The following is a 15479-nucleotide window of genomic DNA, read 5'->3' on the forward strand; positions in this document are numbered from 1 at the left end:
TGAAGGACCACAAGGGCAGACTTCCGCGGACCATAGTTTTAGAAACGCTGGACTAAAGTATTGAAATTTAGGTCATAGCCTAGCGCCATAGGATTATGAACTTGACTTTCAATTGTAACAGGAACAGATTTCATCCTTTGAGTGACTGTACTATCCCGGAATAACACCTACATAATGTGTAAACAAGTCGAGGTTCATTAGCGTGCAGAACAGATACTGTACCTCTACGCAGCAAGGACGTTCCTGAATACAAACCTACTAACAACTAGCTTTATTGAAAATTCCACGGTTCCTCGCAGGCAATAAGTCAGCAGCACCAAGGCCAGTATTCACACAATGGGTAGTACAGCGCCGCGAGCGAGCCAGCGACCAACCACGCAGAGCCACTTTCATTTCTTGTAGCTTCTTCTCCTCTACCTTCACCTCCTTCCAAACCTTCGCTGCCGATACAGGGTCACACTCACTCTTACCGGTCTCCTAGCATCGCAAGTTTGTTTTTCATTTGTTTGTTACGAGAAAAAAAACTTTCTGTCGTATCAGAGGTCAGGGGTTGTGAATTGTGAAGTGTGCTTTACTTTTTGCGACTGTTGTGAAAAAGATAAACAAGTGTTCGTGGAAGTTAGACGTTGTGGTGACCTGTCTAATGCTTCAGTGATCTTGGAATACCTAATTGAGATGACGACGTCCATGACGGAGAGGCAGCGAGCGATGTTCAGCTGGAGCGCGAGTATCACGTGAGTACTCGACCCCCGGGGAAACCAATACGTAGCCGACAGCAAATACGTATATCGAAAATCAGAATACCTTAACGCCCGTGTTCTAATTGATAAGAGTTCACAAATGTGTATCACTAAATTTTATGGTGTGTTTGTAAACGAGCTATAGTAGGCCTAATCCAGTGTCCTGTCCACTGAAGTTAATAGATGTAAAAATCCTTTATAAGAAACAATAGGTTATTTTTACTAAAGATTATTATTTTATTGGTCCTACAGAATATATCTGTTATGGTAACAATTAATATTAGAGGAGAAAAATTCGCTCCGGCACCGGGGATCGAACCCGGGTCCTTGGTTCTACGTACCAAACACGCTCACCCTTGAGCTACGCCGAAGGACTCGAGTTTGATCACCGGCGCCGGAGCGAATTTTTCTCCTCTAATATTAATAGAGTTATGGCCAGGGTTGTAGTAGTCCCAAACTTTACAGTGCCGGAGCTCTTTATGTTTTTTTTTTAATTTTTGGGGAAGGGGAAGGTTTGGATGCAAAACAAAAATAAGACAAAGAAAGAAATGCTATAAAGTAAGACTCTAAGGAGAATGCAAGGTAACACCAATCAATATCTACTCCATATAGCTTCTGAAGCTCAAGTAAACCGAAATGGTTACTGTAAGGGTGATCATTCTGCGCAATGTAATAAGCTGATCTAAGTTTCGCTTTTGTTGCTTCACGGTGGGCTGCACTCGTTTATTCGCCAACATTTTCAATTGATTGCTTTTCAGATATACGAATAATTTTTTGTGCTATATTATGGGCACGGTATTTCTTGTGTTCAGTGATTTTTTCCGTAGTGACTTAAGCTGATCTGATCTCTTCGATCCGTAGTAATTTACTGAATATGAGCGCCATTCATTAGATACAGAAATACACTCTTTTTTTTTTTTTTTAATGCACCTGATGTAGTCACTTCATGACACACTTTACAGCCTAGCTTACATTGCTTACATTCAATCAACGGATAAACTTCTTTTCTTTCTTGACCACGTCATATTTTCTTCATTCCATACATTCGGCCACTCACTTTGCAGGCCCCGACTGTTTGGCTTTCGCTATTTTGAACATTATGACGTTGAATATTCTTCGCAGTCATACTGGAACTGTATTTTCTATAACAGTAGACTATCTCTGGTTGAATTACTAGGTTCATCAAGTAGAAGCGACAGGTTTGAGATATCAACAATATCAGGAGAGGAAGCACTTGTAACTCCACTAGTAACAGCAATGACACGAGAAAAGAAAGAAGTATTTTTTTTGTCTATGTTTATTTTGTACCATATTTACTGAAGAGCAATAGAAAAAAACAAAAGTTTCAAGCAGTCTTTAGTCACATTATAGGCAGTAAATTAATTGTTTAAAATTCACTTCGTAAAATAACTGGGAAATAAACACAACACATTTCGGTAAGTAACACCATAGACAATCTCCTGTATCGTACAGACGCGAAAACTAACGAAATACGATACGAAACGAAACGAAAGTGAATTAGGAATGTGATCATTTCGCGCAGGCGCACTAAAGTTTAGTTTGGTGGTTGTCCTGTCACTGATTCTTCCCCCATTTCTCACCACACACCCCGTCTACGCTCCTAGCGGTCTCACGACCCTCTACTTCCGAACTTGTTCCGATTTTCTAAAGGAAGCACAGAAAATATAATCATTAAATATTCTGACTTTAACTAAGATATCGTTAGCTGGGAAAGTATTGTGATATCAAAATAGAGATTTTAAAATTCCAAATCAGTGCCGGAGCGGCGCTCCGCTCCGCTCCACCTCCACTACATCCCTGGTTATGGCTGAAGATAAGTGATTGCTGCCGTCACTATATATTTAATGTGTCAAGACTGGTAGATTTCAATAATAATAATAATAATAATAATAATAATAATAATAATAATAATAATAATCCCTCTGACTGAGGTTCTGGCTGATATGTAGGCCTACATCTATTATCAGGCAGTACAACTCACTTGACAATATGTGTCAGAGAAAGAACAATTGTTTGTATGAATCTGTAGTTTGCCTAGTGTAATATGTAGCTAGCCGCGATGTATGCAATGGAAGGGGAAAGGAACTAGCCAACCTAGCCATTATCTCCTGGCGTAGTGGCCTCATAAGTGGTGTCTTCTTGGTATCACTTGCGAGGTTCAGAGCTGTCTTCGTAGAGTTGACTAAATAATAATAATAATAATAATAATAATAATAATAATAATAATAATTAGTACTGAAATCTCCCTCGATAGTGTCTAAAGTCAGAATGATGATTGTCACAACAACAAATTTAAAGAAAGCAGGTTTTAATAGATGTAAAGATAAAAGAAGTTAGCAATAATACGAGTATATTGGTAATAAATATGTGAACACTTGTTATGCCAAAATCTAGATGAGGTCACTTGCTCATCTGCGATCCGTGCAGTGAAGTCTGTTTCAGAATCCATATGATTTTTCATTCTGTTATTTAACGACGCCGCTTTAAATAGGGCCACTAGGCTATTTAGCGTCGATGAATTGCTGATAGTGATATGATATTTGGTGAAATGAGGCCGAGGATTCGTCAGGGATTACCTTACATTAGCTTTACCGTTGGGGAGAACTTCGGAAGAAAATCAACCGGATAATCAGCCCAAGCGGGAATCGAACCCACGCCCGAGCGCATTGCTATATAAGGAAGCTAACGCGCTACAGCCTGACTTACACCGGCAGCTTCAGATGATGATGGTCATAATAATACAGGGACATCATTTTATTTTTACTAACATTTTTAATATTAACCTGGCTATACCTTTGGATTAATGGTTCAGAGCCGGAAACACCGTTTGCTACCCCCTTCCACGATTGAAGTTCGATGATTCTGGCGTAAAATACAAACAAATCACTTTACTAAGTATAGGAGGGAAGAAAAGTAGTTCATCCATTTACGTAAACTAGGAGATATCGCAATTTTGAGTTTGATAATCTTCATTAGGTTTTTGTTTAATCAAAATACAGTACAGTTTTAACAATACGTGTTTTTACTCACGAACTGAGTTATCCATGCGAACGTATTCATTATGCAGTGTATATTATACTGTCTATAGCATATTAGCGTACAATATAGAGAATGAAGTTAAATTGGAAAATAATCATAATATGGATATTTAAACACATTTTTGTAAATGGTGGCCGTTCAATTAGATACAGGCTTCAGTTCTTTTGTGCATATTATCGCACTATAGACTATTGCATCTAATTCCAATTACCAGTTTCGTCCTTCGTACTAGTAACTCATGTTGAAATAATTCTATATAAAAGAATACCTTACGTACTGTAAATTCAATCTTCACCTCTGTCCGACCCGCACAGATAACATTACTCAGACATGCTATTTACTGTCCGTCCAAGTGGTTATGTCGCAGGATCGTAGAAAGGGGGGAAATCACGTGACAGTTAATTACTTTTATTCAAGTTATTTTAAACAGTTGCGGGTGAGGGAAATCGGGATGCGACGTAGGCAAACGGACGACAGTACCTGTGCGAAAATATGATTCAATATTGAAAGCTCTTTCGTCAATGGAAAACGCGAACATATTTCTGGAACGTACTATGCTGACTAACTCAATACTGTTTGTGTTTACTACGACTTTAAGGCGACTTTGACTGTATACACTTGGTTCTGTGAGGAGAACAGTTGGAAGTTTACTAGCAGAAAGGGTGGAAGTGAAGTACATTAAAAAACTCAGGAACCATAAAAATTTAAGTAAAACTAAAATGATGTCCCTGTAGAAGTAATTAGTGTTTTAGCCTATTTAACGAAACTTTTAAATGCAGAGATTACTTAGCGTCGAAATTCAATGCAGGGGAGAAAAGGCCGACAAGTTTTGCGTGAGACGGGATTCCTTTACGTTCCATAGATCTAGGACACGGGATTGGCAGCTGAATTCCCTCCTGAAAGAAGTTATGCTTAGGATTTATTGCCTTTTAAAATCCCTTTCTTCTGCGGTTTGATCCAGCGGACCTCGGATCCAACAGCCCACATTGTAGCCGCTAAACCACCAGTATAGTGCAGGGCTATAGAAGGATAGCCCTGAGTATAGTGAGGGTCACATAAGAACAGTTCCTAAACAGCAAATATTGCCGTCTTGTCAGTGTTGCCAACTGTTACCAGATATCACACGATCCTACGTACTAAATTACTTATGTACTTACCGTACTTTATGTTGGAAGGTTATTCTAAACAATTCAATATTTTGTAACATATTTTCATAGGCAAACTATACGAGAAAGGGATCAACATGTCAAGTATTTTGTCTGGCAAATACGAAATTCATTGGTTTGACTAAACAATTGGCTCAGGAAACCTAACCTAAAAATGTATTTTGTTTGACCACATGAAATTATTAGTACTAACTTCGAAAACTTACCTGACTATAGTCTTGAATTATAACCATAACGCAACACATAAAATAACTAATATGTATTAATATTAATAGCCTACTGATATTAATTAATTATTAGTATGTTCAAATTTCACTGGCGGCCGGGTAGCTCAGTTGATAGAGCAGCTGGCTACGGACTGGAAGGTCCGGGGATCGATCCCAGGTGGTGACAGGATTTTTTCTCGTTGCCAAACTTTCAGAACGGTTCACTCAGCCTCCTATAAAACTGAGTACCGGGTCTTTCCCGGGGGTAAAAGGCGGTCAGAGCGTGGTGCCGACCATACCACCTCATTCTAGTGCCGAGGTCATGGAAAGCATGGGGCTCTACCTCCATGCCCCCCAAGTGCCTTCATGGCATGTTACGGGGATACCTTTACCATTTTTACCTTCTTCAAATTTCACTAGCTTCCAGTTACCGGCTCAGAAATATAGTACAATTTTAATTTCATGGAACTCCAGTAGCGAGAAATATTGTCGATATTTGTCTCAGCTGCCAACATACCAGTTACAAAATCACTACCATTTGTAGTAGACTATTTATTAGTATCGAAATTGGAAACGAAGTTGGCAAAAGAAAATTCAACCTGCAAACTAGAAAATCACCACAATCCCACAATCCACTAGCATATGTAATAATAGGGGAAAATGGTTAGGTTTCACCCTTAGGGTTTGAAGTAAGCTGATCCGGACTATACGACACGATAATAATACACAGTGAGATAGGTAGCTTTGAACCTAGATCACATCCTTTAATCTGTATTCACAAGATCATTACATTGATGTACATGTAGAATAAAAAATTGAGTTGATATAAGTTCTTACAGTATGTATTGGGGCACGGGGTAGCGTCGCGGTCACGGTGTAACGCTCCAAAGCGGAATGTCAGGGGTTCGATTTCCGATGGTAACATGGATTTTTCCCGTGGATCCAATTCTTCAGACCGCTCTACAGCCATTGGACTTCACTCACTCTCTAACAGAAATGAGTACCAGAGTGATTCCTTGGGGTTAAAGACACCACCATGTTCGGCTGACATCCCTACTGATACGCAATGGCGATAGTCTCATTAGGTGTGGTGGGAGCCTTAACATCCCGCCACCCTAAAGGCCTTTCGGGATAGGTGGCTATATTCGTCTGTATTATGTTTAAAATGATGGTACTGAAAAATAACTGTCAGAATATTAGAGATAGCGAAGTATAATTAATGAAATAACACTTCGTTTGATAACATTATTATTATTATTATTATTATTATTATCACTATTATCATTATTATTACAAAAAAAATCGCGCATTTTTTGCAAGCAGTTTGGTCTAGGACAAACTCTTGTTATTGAAGTATCTCTGTCTGCAGTGAAGGGATCCATAAAAATTCTAAGAAGCCATCTTTACGCTTAAATAGACTGACCTCTTTCCTATGGCGATCTGCTCACTTAAGTTGGGTACTGCAACTAGTGCTGAATAGATGACAGCGATCATCTCATAACAAATAGATACTATGAAGATTTGCTGTTTCTTCTCTAATTAATGACGATTTGTTTAACCGTTTTCAATTATTTATACTGTATTATTCTGTTATTTCTTTTTCTTCTTCACTGTTTTCTTTTTTTTTTAATTATAATTGTTTACCTACCATTTATTTATTAAAAAATACAATTTTATGGTAAGCTTTGTCTTGTAGCAGTCTCCACTTTGAAAAAACTGAGTAAATAAGGGTCGTATTCATATACATTCTTAGCGCGGGCTTCCGGTGGATGATCAGCGAACTAACGTTTTTCGTATTCATAAACCAGTGTTAGCGATATGATATGATATGAATCCCGTACAAGTCGATAGCCGGGGCTAGTTTAGCACGCTCGTAGCGCGGGCTAGCGAAATGTTTATGAATAGCACCCTAAAAGCTTATTCAAAACAATACCATACACTATTGTAATCGCTATTTCTACAGCTTAATTCAATACGATTACAGTTAATGCTAACAAGGAATCATCATTATTATGGACCGTACTTTGTCCCATGACGCTACAAGATTAAGTACTACTGCAGTTTCAGTATTGTGGATGGTGCGCGTGCATCTAGCAAGCGAAGTACTTGACTGACGGCTCACGCGACTCTTGTTTCGTAAAGTTAAGTGGAACAACACATGGATCACTTTAACAATAATATTATACCTATTTACAATTTATATTATTTACACTATGTACATTAATGATTAATCTTGCACAGGATAGGGACCGATGGCGGGCTTATGTGAGGGTGGCAATGAACTTCCGGGTTCTTTAAAAGCCATTTGTAAGTAATAATTATAGACTGCAATAAATGGGCCTGATACAGTATATATGTGAATGTAGGATTTAGGTCTTCTTTTTAACTAACTTCTTTGCTGATTATTTTAACTACGTTGTGCAGGTGTCCAGTAATAGGAGTATACTATTTTGGAGCTTAATTGAGGGGTTGGGTGCAAGAAAGGCACTTCTCTCAAATGCAAGTTATGAGGAAATTGATGTTGAAAATTCAAACCGTAATAATGTTATCTATGCACGCCTTTACATTTTGGGTACTCCTCATCTCTATGATCACAGTATTGAACTACAACTTGGTGATAATATGCATAACAGATCAGAGAACACACTAAAGCGTTTTACTCAAAAAGGCCACATCCTCTAAAATGCCCTCAATTATGGAAGTGCTGAACATTCTTTCGATGACTTCCTGTAGTGTTTTGAAATAGGTGTCGTTCCTGTAGCTGGTGTTATGACTGGCGTGACGCGTTTCACTTATTATTATTATTATTATTATTATTATTATTATTATTATTATTCCACAATAGATTCTCGTACAAAAATACATCTTCATTTGAAGGAGTTTTAACTTTGTATGTATTGACATAGCTGCTGTTGAAAGTGAAATTTGATCACGTTAGTCATCCATGTCTAGCCGGTCATAACAATCCCAATGACTTACTTATACATGCTCTGACTGCTGTTGTGGAATGACGGAGTTGATGCACAAGCCAAAATTGGCTAGAGAGAGTAAATGGTACAATTTCTATCTGCTATGTTTTCACTACGCAATGTCTCATAAGCATTTATTCGAATTAAATACGTAAAAACTATTTGTTATCCCTAAAGCTCATTTAATATAAATATTTTGATTTAAAAATGACAGTACGAAGCTAAAATATCGCTGAACCCAAGTGGAATTTGTGTTGGAAGTACAAAGCAGATGATAATTGGACAGACTTTCTTAGTGTCTTTTTCTCCCAATCATTATATCACCAATTTTATTATTTTCCTTCATGGTCTCGTTCTCGCTGTCCTTTAAGAACGTGTCCGGCCTTACCAGACAGGTACAGCACGTAGTGAGAGAGACAGATGGAAGATAGATACATACAGTAGGTGGGTAGGTTAACAACAGTTAAACACAATGAGAATAAAAAATGAGCTAAGAAATGATGTTGCAGAGTCATTATGTTTTTGTTATATATTTCCTACTTCCTCCTACTCGTGAATAGTAAAGCCAGGGCCGTCGTAGAGGCCGCTCAAGACTTTATATAGAGACTATAATGAAACAGTCGTATTCGTAATTCGTGTTACAATTTCACTTCGTAACAAAATTTAACTTTTTTTTTTCTTTTTTTTTTTTTTTGCGCTGGGCATGTGATACATGTTTTCTATATAATTTGAGCCTCTTGAATACGAATATGACAATAAAAACAGTTGTTGGTTACGGTTTACGGTTTTACGGTTTTTGACAAATTTTCGAATTTATATCTATTCGGAATATGTATGGTAAGACTTTCCTGTGTTAAATTTCAACGTACCTCGTTTACATGTTTCGATCTATTTATGGGTCATCTTCAGAACTGGTCGTTGTTGGTCTTGGCGCCACTTGTTCTGTTTCCTGTGAGGGTGTGTTCCTGTGGTATAGTGTAGAGTCAAAGAGCGTGTGTGTTTTGAAGTTGAGTTGTGTGTTGAGAATTTCGTTGGGGTGTGTTTTTGTGTGTCTGTATATTTCATATTGTTCTAGTGTGTTTAGTTTCTGGCTTTTTGGTTGGATGTGTAGTATTTCCATGTCTGTGTTGATGTCTCTGTGGGTGTGGTTAGCATTTGTGATGTGTTTTGCATATGTGGAGGTGTTTTGTAATTTTGCTATGGCTGTTGTGTGTTCTTTGTAACGTGTTTGAAACGATCTGCCTGTCTATCCTATGTAGAAGTTGTTGCAGGTGTTACATTTGAGTTTGTATACGCCTGTGTGGTTGTATTTGTTTGTTTGTTTGTGTTGTTTGTGTGTTGAGATGTTTTTTTAGAGTGTTATTTGTTCTGTATGCGATGTTGTAATTTAATTTCTTGAATGAGGTTGCAATTTTGTGTGTTTTTGTTTTCGTATGTTAGTGTGATGTATTTTTTGTGTTCTTGTGTTTGTGTTGTATTCTTATGTTTTTGTGATTATGTTTTGCGCCAAGACCAACAACGACCAGTTCTGAAGATGACCCATAAATAGGTCGAAACATGTAAACGAGGTACGTTGAAATTTAACACAGGAAAGTCTTACCATACATATTCCGAAGTGATGCAGTGTTAAAAGTTGTGTAATCAAGATGCATTATATCTATTCATAATACTGCTTTATATAATGACAATAAGGTTAAATATTCACTGTTCAGAAGATTACAGCTTTCTTTTTCTGCATTTTCTTTTACACTGGGCGTCAGCTACATCACGAGCTAAAGTCCAACAATCGCCTGCTAGTATATTAGTACTCCACTGTCCTTGGTATCTTTTTTCCTTAGTTGAAATTTCTTGATGAAAGCGCTCAAGATGAGAATGAAGGAAGTGAATTTTACAACCCATAGTTTCATATGCCAACAGTAAATTTTTCACTAGGTCTTCTTAGCTCTCACTCCTGCGGTTACCCGGAAAATTTAATATAACCTCCTTGATTGCAATCCAGGCGGCTCTCTCTTTTCCTTTCAACAAAGATTCAAAGTTCTTCATTATTTGTCTAATTTCTGGTCCGTTGAAAACTCCCTCTTTTATTTTCGAGTCACTAATAGCAGGAAATTTTTCCTGGATATGTTTAAATGCTTCAGTTTTATGATTCATACCTTTAACAAAATTCTTTATTAACCCTAGCTTAATGTGCGAAGGGAGTAAAATTACTTTACTTCGAAGTACAAGGAGTTGATGTATAATATTTTTCTTCCCTGGCTCTAGTGATTATCGTTTTATTTTATAATGCTTATCTCGAGCGCGACTGTCCCATTCGCACAGAAAGCAGCGAAATTTTGTTTAGCCTAATTGCATTCCAAGAAGCAATGCTACAACCTTCAAATCCGCACATATAAACCATTCGTACTATGTATATTACCATTACAGCACACTTTAAAGAAATACATGCCTTACACAGAATACTAACACCACGGAAATTTCCTGGTAAACTGAAGCGATTTCATCGGCGAACCTGTTTCTTCCTCTCCAAATGGAACTAAAAAGGGCAATAAAATAATTTTCGCTTTTAGAAGTGGTTTTGACAGGGTGGTCTGTTGCAAAATATAAACTACAGTAATGTAATTAAAACCCACAGTGAAAAAATACACATCTCAAGTAAAATCAGGTATTCTCGAGCGAATACATACCCTGAATCTGTTTCACTCCCTCCAAATAGACTCGTAAAAGAGCAATAAAATAATTTCCGTTTCTACAAGTGGTTCTAACATGGTGGCCTACTTGTACTAATATTGTTTTCACATAATGGGTCGCCATATTTGTAAAACACACGAAATACGGTGATTTTTTAAATAAAATGCATAGAAAATTAATTATATTGTGCATCTCGAAAACCCGAACTGATGAAACATTTTGCTTGTTATTTTTTAATTCAGAAGGTCGAAATTAGTAAGAATTTGTTAGTTTTTTGTCTGACGCAAAATGACTGTTGATCAATGTTTCTTTGCCCTATTATATAAATTCATCGTACTGTTAAATTTCATTCATGGAAATCACTATTAAATTCAATCGACTCTTTTATTGTAAGTAACATTGCAGTAAAGTATTTTATCTTATTTTTTACCTGATGTAAGATAAATTCCAGATGAAAATTAGTACGTAAAGTTATGTTTAAAAATAGGCCGCCTAAGTTTGTTCAGCCCTTCGGCGCTTTTGACGAGGTTCAATACTGAAATTAATAAACAGCGCATGAATTCAACAATTAATGCACGAAGAAAGAAAAATTGGCGAACTTTCTATAGCGCCGGTACTAACTGCCTTCGGGGTAGTAAATGGTAATGATTTTCTGCAGAGATGCAGGAACAAAGAAAACATTGGGAGGCTCAGTAACTGAAAATTGAAATTTAAAAAAATTATAAGAGTTATCCGTCAAAACACATTACATTTTATATAGAGTGCACTGCATATGGTGACTTCGGCAACGAAGAATGTGCTTTAAAACTCCATCAATATCTCTATACCGCAGAAATAAAATTACATAAATGTAATGAAAATGTGCTGAAAAGGATTGCACTGGTTATTCACTGAATGACCTGGATCGATTTCCATAGTACAGATAGCCCATCCGTATGTTAAAATCGGCAGCACTTTGAAGACAACAACCGCCAGGATCGCCACCCGTCCGCCGTAAACGAACACGAGATGGCAGTACAGTCACTAATGCAACTCAAATGGGAATTATGACGCGACTCCTTATGTAACAACTAGATGGCAGCATAGTAAACCTGACAAAACTTGTTAACTTCAAAGCTTATAAGGCAGAGCTGTCTGGGTATATATGATCTAGGCCATAGTACAGTTGCTCTGGAGGAACATATTGTATATAGAAAATCAGAAACAAACAGTGAGAAGGTAAACTGCTTATAAGGTAGAGAAACAGAACAAAGAAAAACAAGCCTCATAACATAGGCCTATTCTTCAAAACTCAGTTTGATGAAGAACAAGCTATTGAAATAAACATCAAGAAATCTACAGTTAATCGTCTGCTTCAAATTGAAAACGCATCAGTTCTACATTATGATCTGCTTACTTCCTTTAAGACGATGTAGGAAACTTATTTCAGAAGCGAATGTTTGCCTGCGGATTTCCTTGTGCATTATGAATTCGTCAGCCACATCATCAAGATTCATTTCATTAGCAAGATGTTGATATATCCCCCTTCAGGATAATGCAAAAACGTAACATGGACGCACTTAAGATACATCTAAGTTTAAGCCTACACGTAACAAAATAGTGTTAAATGTTCACTGTAAAACATTCAAAATTGCAATCTTTGAACAGAAAGTAATGCTTAATTACCTTATTTATTGAATTATCATATGTTGATGACAAGTTAAAGTTGCTACGGCATTGAGACGTGTTTGTTCCATTGTTCAGGTACATTGCTGGTATAACTTCAGACACCTTAGCGAGGAAAATGATCTCTCTGCCCTACATGTAGTGGTTGGTATTGTCGAAAATAATCGAATGAACTTGACGAGTTCCGGTAACATAGAAGATGGTCTGTGGATAAGCTTCGGGGTTTCTACCGCGTTGTCTTGGTGTTGGTGGCTGACGTTTCGACCGCTGTGTTGTAGTCATCTTCAGAGCAGTTGGATAAGGAAATAGTCTGCGAGCTCATGTCGTAGCTCCTATGATAATAAATCAAACGCACTGTAATTCAGCAAATAATTGAGCGGCAAATAACGTCCTCGTGTGCTTTCTGCGAACGCCAACGAAAGAGTCAAAATGGCGGGTGATTATATTAAGTATTTATCGAGCCTTAAGTAATGAAAAACGTCTTCATCAGCAAATCACAAGACGCACGTTTAAATGTAGCCAACCTGCAACGCGATTGGCTGCCGGAAATTAGAGCGACGGGACTATAGTATCAGTGCTGATGCTGCTACAATACTGATGATGATGATGATGATGATGATGATGATGATGCCTCTACTGTTATTGTTGTTGATGTAAATGAAGACGTTCTTGTAGACATAATATTGTTAATTCACAAAAATTTTTTGTGCTACAGAAAAAATGCAATGTTCATGTAATTTATTATTACTATAAACCCATCAGTTTTCATAGCTTGGATATTACTTTTCAACTGGTAAAGATCACAAATCACGTCATCTGCCAACCGCTTGATAAATGCTCTTCATCTTTCACCTCTACTTATTTTCGTCTTTATTCTGGTTCTTTACGTTTATATTTACATTCGGAGGACAAATATGATGACTGAGCTGTGAGTTTAGGTGTTTTCCTAGACACTACAAGAAATCTACCGTCACTTCGAAGCTGCTCCATCTTCTCGCATAATGTTGTACCCAAGTGATTGGTGCACATGACAGTGGTAGCACTGCACAGTGGGCCAGAATTCAAATCTAGCAGGAAAATATTGAATTTTTTTTATGTTTTAAATGACGTTTTCTCGCTATATAGTCTCGAAGTACTAAAACTGATCTTCATAAATCTGTATGCCATCAATTTATACCGAGCGAAATGGCAACAGGGCTGGCTGCTAAAAGTCGCTAAGTGTAAGAACCCGAGCGCCAGACGGTTTATGGCGGTAGTGATGTGAGGGTGATCTGTGTGTTGTTGATGTGGAGAAAAGTGTCTTTCTCTGATGGAAGTTTTAACAGAAGGTTCGTACTTCCTATTTCCATTATTCATACTTTAATTGTATACGTGAAATATTACCAGGGATGGGTTAAACATAGCTTTAAAATATTGCGGAATTATGTCTTTACTTCATTTTAAATTAGAGATACAAAAAATGTTGCACCAGGTGTCACCTTAAAATCTACATCAGATTATAAAGCAATCCTTACAGTTTATTACAAAAGTTAAGATTTGCTTGCGTTTGCTTGCCTTTTCCTTATATTTGCGTTTGCTTGCCTTTTCCTTATATTTGCGTTTTTATTTCAGAGGTAGATCCCCATATCCAGTCCACTGTGACTCGGATGGACTTAAACGAGGTGTTGACTACTAAAAAAGGGTCTACTCAAACTCTCACTGATTTCGTAGTGACAAAATTAGAAATACAACATTGTTCCAAGGATATTATACGGTGTGTCGAAAAAGTTGTGCGCACATTTAGAAGTAATTCAGAAAAACGCTTGAAACAGTGCTCCAGGAAAAAGGACAGGTTTTTGCGTAAAGATTCGGAATGGTTAGTGAAATCAATGGACCACAGACATCCTCCTCCCTTCCCTCTACTTTTCCCACATGCCTGGCCGATTACTCCAGTCTCTTTCTTCTCTCCATTAATAAATTATTGTCAATATTTTAGTAAAACCTGAAACTTTTAAAAGGGGAATTAAATACACTGTAAATTCACAGGACTAACGGCTTCAAAACTGGATACCTGGTTCAAATAAAGTGCACTGGTACAAAATTTAATTGGAGGCATGAGATAATTACTCTGCTTGCCATTAAAATTTCACTTTAATTTATGTGTCCCCAATTTAAAAAAAAGGACATCAAATTTCCCCAAAGAGTTCTACAGTAAGTAAAAACTCGCCAAATGTCCAAGGATTTAATTCTATCCGTTTCAGGAGTAGGTAGACCTCAAAAATTGTTTGAAGAAGGTGGCATGAAAACAAGAGTTAAACATGTAGGGTACGGTCTCTGAAAGATAAGCGTTCTCAAAGTGAATTAGTTCTAGCTACTCAATTGTCTTTGCGGGGTTCAGGGAAAAGAGATGCAACATACGTTCTACAACAAATCACCACAAATTACTCCAAAAAGAGCATCAAAGTATACGATAGCCTATAATAAGTCTCCAACTTTACCAAGACCATATACACCAGAGAAAGCATTACAATTTTTAATATATAACGTCACCAAACGTAAATACAATGTGCAGTGTTACCTATAGGTTTGCCCAAGCCCAAGAAGCTAACATTAAAGTATTAGAAAGTACTGTGAAGATTATTCAAGAAAATTTTCACGAATTCAAACAATGTAGGATATCTTAAATCATCTTCTTGTAACTCCTGATCCTATCATATCAAGTATTTATCCGTTTTAAGAAAATAAGAATTCCTTTCCCGTTGAAGTGCGACAAATATTGAAGGAACCCCATACTTACAGTACAAGTGAAGACGTGCGTGTGACAAGAGGGAAGGATGATGAAGCGGACGAAGAGCAGCTGCAGCTGGAAGAGGAGGAGAAAGAGAAAGAGGAAGGAAGATAAGGAGGACGATAATGCAGACGATGACTCCTCCTATTAGAGAATATTGGAAACTATAAGTTCACGAAAAGAACAAGTGATATAATTAAGTACCTAGTAGGCTCCAT

General features: G+C 37.3%; 1 protein-coding gene across 1 annotated transcript in view; it reads left to right on the forward strand.

Annotated features, from left to right (window-relative positions):
• The first annotated feature begins 360 nt into the window (after positions 1-360).
• The window catches only part of snu (ABC-type transporter snustorr), a 683140-nt gene continuing 668021 nt past the window's right edge, over positions 361-15479 (forward strand). The window contains exon 1 of the mRNA XM_069841446.1: positions 361-734. Within this exon, the coding sequence (XP_069697547.1) occupies positions 676-734 (59 nt within the window). The 5' untranslated portion in view covers positions 361-675. The remainder of the gene's footprint in view (positions 735-15479) is intronic.

Source organism: Periplaneta americana, chromosome 12, assembly GCF_040183065.1.
Source record: "Periplaneta americana isolate PAMFEO1 chromosome 12, P.americana_PAMFEO1_priV1, whole genome shotgun sequence".
Lineage (NCBI taxonomy): Eukaryota > Metazoa > Arthropoda > Insecta > Blattodea > Blattidae > Periplaneta > Periplaneta americana.